The following is an 8,386-nucleotide window of genomic DNA, read 5'->3' as shown; positions in this document are numbered from 1 at the left end:
AAAGAAGTAGCTTCCTGGATGAAGTGGGAGAGAAGATGATGAAAGCACCGCTGTGATGGCAAGTTTTAACTATTCCATATGAAGTTTCAGCTTTTACTTGTTTTAAGCCAATGTAGAGCCAAGAGGTGCTAATGCCACCTCTTGTAATTTTAACCTATAGTTTTATTTACTATTGTACTGTTTTTCACATTACTATGCTTGTATTTTACCACCCACATACATATGTATTTTAAAAGACATAACTTGTTTTTAAAACAGAATGATTTATTACAAACCAAATATTGATATAGCCACCAGCCAGAATAAGATCACAGAAAGAGAATACTACTTTTCCTCCTCCACAGTGGTAATCATTATCCTGACCTTTTCTTGTTTTGTTGTTGATTTTGTTTTTGTTTTGTTTTATTTTTTGAGACAAGGTTTCTCTGTGTAGCCTTGACTGTTCTGGAGTCGCTTTGTAGATCAGGCTGGCCTCCAACTCACAGAGATCTGCCTGCCTTGCCTTCTGATATAAATGGAAGCATATAGTATACATATTTTAAGATCTGACTTCTTTTGATTATGTGTGAGACCCAATATTTTCACAGGCAACTATAGCCAGATAATTTTCGCTACTGTATAATATTTCACCATATGATCATACCACAGTATACATTTAATTACTGGGTATTTGGCTATTTCTATCTTTTTCCATATTTCTTCTTCATCTTCTTCATCTTCTTCTTCTTCTTCATCATCTTCTTCTTCTTCTTCATCATCAGTCCTCATAGTCAAAAATTTTTACCTTGTAAAATTACCATTTTGTGAAAGGTCAAAGGGAACAACTAGCTGATTACCCTAAAGGACTGGCAAGAGGACTCAAGAACAAGCATGATTTAATTAAATTGCTTCCTTGAAATGTTTTAGTGCTTTATTCTCATATATCGTTCAAAGTTTCTCCTGAAAACATGAAGGTACCAGCTATTGTTACCCTGATGCTGGCAAGCAGAAGCCAAATCATTAGAGAGGACAGAACGCCCTGAGTGAGTGGGAATGCATCTCTCAGCAGTATTTGTAGAAAGACCATGGCTCCAAACAGAAGCCTCTCTGCTACCTGAGCTGGTGTGGCAAGAACCCCCTTGAGGACACATATTCTTTCTTCTTTCTCCTTCTGAAAAGCATCTCAATACCACTAACCCCATTCTTGGGAGAAAACAAAGGCACAGAATATACTGGCCCCTTCATCTTGTCTTTTGTTTGTTTTCCAAAACAGGGTTTCTCTGTGTAGCCCTGGCTGTCCTGGAACTCCCTCCGTAGACCAGGTTGGCCTCAAACTCAGAGATCTGTCTGTCTTTGCTTCTCAAGTGCTGGGATTAAGGGCGTGTTGCCACCACCACCTACCTGGCTCATCTTTAGTCTTCAGAACATAATTAACCAACTGCTGTTATTAGATTAATGTACAATATTACTACACACAATCATAAAGTGTGATTGGTATTTATTTAACTTGTGAACTAAAGCCACATTAACTAAGAAATACTTCAAAGGGTGTTAGGATTACTAGGTCACCACTAGAGACCTTCATTAACAGGATTATTATCCTTTCCCCCTTCTTTCTTCTTCTCCTCCTCCTCTTCTTCCTCCTTTTTGAGACGGGTCTCTCTATGTAGTCCTCTGTCCTAGAGCTTGCTATATAGATCAGGCTGGCCTTAAACTCAGAGGTTCACCTGTCTCTGCTTCCTGAGTTCTGGGATTAAAAGTATATGCATCATCACGCCTGGCCTCTTTTTCATTTCTTAAGAAGACAATATAAACTCTTGGAAGTAGTCAATGAAGACCTACATATCAATAGCTATCATAATATGGCTAAATATTGATGTTTTTATTTCTGCATTTCCATCTATACAAGTAGGAATCTAGGAGTATCTAGATTTTGGTTTTGGGCTTCAGACCCATACCTTACCTGCTTAATTTAATTTCATTCAGCTTTCTGTATGTCCCAAATGAACTTCATTCTTTCCTTTGTATTTCTGGCTCAATGACAATTTACGTGTCATCCACACATGCTTCCCCAGCTTCCACACAGTGGATATGACTTCACCTACAAAACCCCATCTCTCCCTTCACCATATCCCAAACAACCTATGATCATACATTCAAGAACCTTTGTACATGTTTTTTATTCCAAGTACCTTCACCTCAGTGCTGATGGTCATCTGCACTCCTACCCTAAGTCTCACGTCCCCATTCTAGTCTTGCTGCTCCCCTTTCCAACGCTCAGCCTAACAACTTAATCTAATCCCTGCACTCATCTCAACGTTCTCTCTCTCTCACCAGGCTTGCTTTCAGCTTAAATGGTTCTCTCCCAAACAATGATAGAACCTGCAACTGGGTACTGCAGTGTGAGGCTTTGGGGCATTTAAGGATAACAACTGGGGTGTCTTCATCACGCCTCTCCCTTCAAAGGCTCAGGGCTCTCTGTGGAATAGGAGGGAAAGGTTTTAAGGGCCAGAGGAGAAGGATGACTCCACAGCTCCTATCCCTAACAAAGAAGCTACCTGCAGTTTATAACCTTTGGCAAATAGGGAGTAGCCTGTGTCCTACTTCACACAGGCGCCTCAGGACTTAACACAGTTCTGACACAATTACACATGCAACAAACATCTACTGAACCCCCAACTCTTCTCATATTTAGAAAACATCAGTGAACACAAGTGACAAAGACTTCCTGCTCTTATGGAGTGAACATTTATTCTCAGGGAGGAGACATGTCAACATGAGAAAAAGCACATTATATTCAGTAAGTTAGACAGTAAGCTTTACTGAAAATAAGAAAGAGACCAACAGGTTGGTCAGGACTAAGAATGCTATAAAGCTAGGTTAGTGGCGTTAAGCCTCATGGAGAAGATGAAATTTGAGCTATGGTTTGAAACAGAGGAAAGGTTCAGTCAAAGCATACACACAGATCAGAGTGTTCCAGGCAGCAGACTAAAACAAAGGTTATGACCCAAGTACAGATTCTGAGGTAGAGGAGCTGAAGGAGCAAAGCAAAGCAGAATGGGGTAGGAAACAAGCTCAGAAAGGTCCCAGGAGGGGAAGGACTTTGAGGTCACTGGGAGAACTATGCATGAACTGACAGATTCTTATGTGCTTTAGGAATTACCTATGAGGGTAGTGAGCAGAGAAAAAGACAGATGGGCTTACTGTAAAGGAAGAACCAGTAGCATTCACCGATGGACTGTACAGTAGGCATGAGAGAGGAACGAAGGACACTCAACTTCCTGCCTTGAGCTATAAGGAAGGGAACTGTCTTCAAGTGAAATCAGGATGGCTGGTGGAAGGGTAAGTTTCGAGTGGCTAAGGAAAAAGGCTTGGCAGTTATATGTATTAGACATCTATATGGTCTTATTAATAAGCATTCAGACAGATATAGGAATGCAGACACCGGGGAAGGTGTGGGCTGGCAATAGAAACTTAGGAAGTCTCAGCAAATTTTCAGAATTAAGTGTTAGAGTAGATATCTAGAGGGCAAATGTAGACAGAGGGGGGGAAAAAAAAAAAGAAACAAGGACTATAGACTTCAGAGCTCTCCAACATTAGTGTGGAGGCCCTAAAAGCCAAGCAAAGTAATTTTTTGTTGTTGTTTTTTAGATAGGGATTCTCCGTGTAGCCTTGGCTTTTCTGGACTGAATTTGTAGACCAGGCTGGCCTTGAATTCACAGAGATTCACCTACCTCTGCCTCCTGAGTGCTGGGATTACAGTCATACACCACCACGACCCAGTTCAAGTAAAGAAAGTTTACCAAGAAAAAAAGGAATACTCACATAGCAAGAACTGACTTAACCCTGTGGAGAGCCATCAAGAACCTTGATAAGGGGAGCTCTACAGCGTGCTGGGTCAAAGGCCTGCCTACAGAAAGCCAATTCTTGAGTAGTTTTGCTGCAGTGTAAGACAGAATTACAGCAGCAGCTGGCAGCAATAATGTTTTCATGTTGAGGGTGAGAGACATAGGGGTACAGAATCTTTGGTCACCAAAATGAATATTAGTGGTGACCAAATAGGAAATACCAAGTTTGGTTTAATAGAAGATAGGTGAATTCAGAAGCTAACCTATCAGACAAACTTTTGTTTCTCTTGCTCTTAATTCTCTACTACAAAGAACTCAAAATTAATTTCAGTGCTCTTCTTTGCACAATTAAAAAACAAACACTGAACTGTATTTTACTTCAAAGACACAACACCATCAAAAGAGAAAAGCTCCAACCAAGAAGCTGGCCAAATGGAGGGTGCATGAAGCCTACTTACCATTTTCATCAACAGCAAGTACACTTGCTCCTTTTCCCAGAAGCTCTTGAACAACCATTGTTAGCCCATTTCGGGCAGCAACATGCAGAGGTCTGTGGGGAAAAATTGTACATATATGTGCAGTGCACACACAGAAACATACTCGGCTGCCAAAGAACATTTGGCTACGTTGTGAAGACCTAGAGATACAAACCTGGTACACGGAGTTCTCAATCAGTGAAGATAGAGAGGGACAGTAGCACCTCCAGAGCTCAGCCTTGGCCATCAGTAGTGGTTTCCTGACCTCACCAAACCTACCGAACCTTCCAAGACTCCATATTTAAAGATATATATATATATAGTAGTTCTGAGGTTATAATTACATCATTTCCTCTTCCCTTTTCTTCCTCTCAATCCTCCCATATAGTCCTTTTTGTTTCAAATTCATGCAAGGCCTCTTTTTTTTATTTATTGCTATTCCATGTACATAATGTGTATGCATGTATACTCCTATATATAACCAGCTCAGTCTGTATAATGCTACTTATATATATTGTATGGATTTCTCAGGGCTGACCATTGGTATTAGATCGATGTGCTCTTCCCTCGAGAAGATAATTTCTTGCTCTCAGCATTCCTTGGGTACCAGGGGTAGTTCTCTGTAAGGGGTTGTGGCCTCCTGGGCTTTCCTTGGTCCACTTTGGGATGGCTATTGCTGTTGTCCTTGTTCAGGTCATGTTTAGGCAGTCATTCTGGGAAGACTTTATGGGTGTACTTCTGACCTTACTGTAAAACAGTCTCACAAAAATTTCCCCGACTCTTCAGCTCTTACCATTTTTCAGCCCCCTCTTCCCCAGTGTTCCCTGAATCTTAGGTGCAGGAATGCTTTGTAGATGTGTTCACTGAAACTGGGTGAGCTACAGTCTTAACTTACTGTTTTAAGAAATGAAGATAACAAATACACAACAAAAGCTATAAACTGCAGTATCAAAAATTCTGATAATCTTTAAAAGATGTTTACCAGCCAGGTGACTAATATTTGGACCTTGAGAGATTTGAATGAACCCAGAATGTGAGTGAATTCAAGCTCACAAACAAACAAACAAACCCCAATGGATATTGGAAGAGGATGATGGGAGACATGTGCTTAAGATCTCAGTTAAACTCAAGGCTTACTGCTTATATTAAGAAGCTGTTTCTTTCTGAAACCTCTTTAAGCTTAACCCATGCGCACATGCACCTGCATGCAGAAAGCTTTTTACCTCATTCACAGCTGGTCTGAAATGCACTTTTCAGCTGATCTTGATTATACACAGAATAAGTACTACCTTCCTTTAGAAATTTTATGAGTAAGAAGACTGAGAAAAACTTTATCAATTTTTTTTAAGTATTAGAGGTTTTAGTTATATGGTTTCAGAAATAAGTTCTGACAACTGTAAAAACTTCTTTAAATAGTTCTGACTGATTTATTTGTCACATTTTAAAAAGTGCATGTATTCTTTTGTAAAACGATAGAGGTCACTAAGTTTAGGCAGACATTCAAAGTACTCACGTTTGCAAGGCTGCATTGGTTGCATTGATGAGGTTTCTATCTGTTATCTTTTCCAGTATTAACAAGGCACTAGTTTCATGACCCTAAAATTGTGGCAAATAGCTCTTAAAAGATTGCACTGTTAAGAATAAATATCTAAACCCAACCACTTCTAACATATGTACAGTATTACACATATATCACAATTTTTCTAAGCTAATGTCTGGAGTATTTACTCAAAGGTATCAGAAATGGGAATAAGAAGACAGGTGAGTGAGAATTAAGTGTTAAGCTTGTGTTTCAAAGCCTAGTAAGCCAACACTTCCCAGTAACCCCACCCCTAACCAAGAAACTCAGTGTCAGTAATCATTAGGCTTGCTTCCTCCTTCAGTTAATTTTAGTGAACTGGAAAAAAGTAATGCCACTCAACAGTAACCATGAAAATACAACCTTAAACTACATACATACCTTGCCACAAGCCAGGTGAAGGGCGGTGTTTTTACTCTTATCTTGTAAAGTCAGATCTGCACTAGCACTGCTCACCAGCATCTCTGGGAGGAAAAAGTGCATCAATTCTTATGTTTATGAGCATGTTTCTTAGACTACTAATAACTCACTGTAGAGAAATGAAGACATAAAACAAAAATACTTGCAAATACTTAATTGCAAGAAAACACTATAATAAACATTACCATATAATTATAGGAACTTTTATATTCTTATGCAAATTAGACAGTAACAACAATAATTAACATTTTGGACTGTTAATAAATTTCAAACACTGTTTTATGTGCTCTGGATTTATAGAAACTTATTTAACCTTTGCATTAATCTTTTGAAGTAGATGCTGTCATTCTCATTTTGCAGGTGAAGGCACTGAGGGAGGAGGTCACTTGACTGGATCTAGAACTTACACTCACGCAGTCTGAGTTCAAAGACAATGCTACTAAACCACAGGTTAAACTACCCTGGTAAAGCTTTCCAGGCACTAAGGGTAATGCTCTGAAATGAAAATGTGGAATGGTGAGATGATTCCTAGAGGTCAGAAGGGCTGGGAATCTGAGTTCACACATACAACACAATTCTTTGTCCTTTCTTAATCGTGAGTTATAGGTTATTCACGACTTGGCCCAGAGTGGCCCTACACTTGTAATTCTCTGACAGGCTCTCGGGCAGCTGGGTTTACAGGCGCATACTGAGCCTGCTTCTAAACAATGCCTCTTTTCTAATGGACATACTATGTCGCCGAGGCTGACCCTCAAACTAGAGGCAGTTCTACTGCCTCAGCCTTCTCTAAACAGTTTCTTTACCAACTGTATTGGTCTGTCCGTTCTCTGCAGCCATCATCAGAGGTGTTTTTCCTGTGGAGTCCACAGAATTGACTTGAGCATTATGGCTGAGCAGCAGCTGTAAACACTCTACATGGTCTGTGAAGGCAGCAGCGTGGAGAGGACTTCTGCAAAGAGTGAAATATAGAACAAAAACTAAATGGCACATTGGAAAAATTACTCCTGAATTTAAAACAACAATTTTCAAGGGTTTACATACTAGGTCATAAAAGCATTGCTAAGAAGCAAATAAGCTCAATAGAACTAATTTCTATTTTAGATATGTATACTTTACATAATCTAAAAAGAAATTAAAACTATAAGTTGCCTAAAATAAAGATGAACTACATAACACTATTAAAATAACACTATATCATTACAGAAAACTTAAATAAATGTACCTCCAGTCTACTACTTTATTACAATTATTAGACTGCTCTTTCTCTAATCCAACTCAGAAAACTGTTAACTTTTTAAGCAATTTTCTCTGGGTTTAAAATCATACTTCTTAAAACAGAGTAACCATTACATTTTAAAATGACAAAAAAATTAGAATTCCCTAATAATGTGAAAAATTTGAGTTAATAATTTATAACATGTGTAAAATTTTCAATTATGAGTTCTCTATAAGTTCTCAAACAGAAGGTCAATAGTTACCATATTTTCTCTCATTGAAAATAATACTGGATGCTACTAATTGGAACCCTTCCTACCTTCCCTTTGAATCTGTGGCGTTCACAATGCTGGCTCCTAAGGTATCGATAAGCATCTCAGCAGCACCTTCACTGTCATTGATCCTGGGCAAAGCAGCAAGGTGGTCAGTCTCGCAGTAACAGCCTTTCTTAAAATAGCCAATTTGATTCACTATGGCTTTACTTACACAGCACAGTGCAATGGACTGAAAGCATTTCCATCTATTTTCTGGAAAAAATCCTGTTCTAAAAGTAGTTCCACACATGTTTCATGACCTAATGGTGCATAAGAACTAGATATTAAAATCCAAGACATACGTACAATAATCTCAAACACATAAAAGTATCTAGAAAGAAAAAGTTTAAGTTCTTGCTCCAACTCCTTTCCACTCTTTAGACCGTTAACTAATGATCTCAAAAGCTCTAGATAATTTCTAGGCATATAAAGCTGCCTGCATACCTTACTTTCCTTTTGTAATTCAAATGGAACATTTTGTCCTACAACTTTCCTGTTCAACTGATAAGCTGCATAGGACAATTTCCTAAAACGTATTGTGAAAAATATAAAATG

The 8,386-nt window shown here is 38.8% G+C and overlaps 1 protein-coding gene across 7 annotated transcripts in view; it reads right to left on the bottom strand.

Moving 5' to 3' along the window:
• The window catches only part of ANKRD28 (ankyrin repeat domain 28), a 161,233-nt gene that overhangs the window by 4,407 nt on the left and 148,440 nt on the right, over nt 1–8,386 (bottom strand). For all 7 annotated transcript variants that reach the window (XR_014782135.1, XM_084796848.1, XM_084796849.1 and 4 more), the window contains 6 exons: nt 8,004–8,091; nt 7,837–7,920; nt 7,106–7,251; nt 6,264–6,346; nt 5,817–5,899; nt 4,286–4,377 (listed from right to left, as the gene is read on the bottom strand). Coding sequence is in view for 6 of the 7 variants with exons in the window: in XM_084796848.1 (XP_084652974.1) it covers nt 4,286–4,377; nt 5,817–5,899; nt 6,264–6,346; nt 7,106–7,251; nt 7,837–7,920; nt 8,004–8,091 (576 nt within the window). In the remaining variant the exon portion in view is untranslated. The remainder of the gene's footprint in view (nt 1–4,285; nt 4,378–5,816; nt 5,900–6,263; nt 6,347–7,105; nt 7,252–7,836; nt 7,921–8,003; nt 8,092–8,386) is intronic.

Source organism: Acomys minous (genome assembly GCF_964271855.1).
Source record: "Acomys minous genome assembly, chromosome: 9".
In the NCBI taxonomy this organism is placed as follows: domain Eukaryota; kingdom Metazoa; phylum Chordata; class Mammalia; order Rodentia; family Muridae; genus Acomys; species Acomys minous.
The sequence above is the reverse complement of the archived record's forward strand: the minus strand, read 5'-3'. Positions and strand labels throughout refer to the sequence as shown.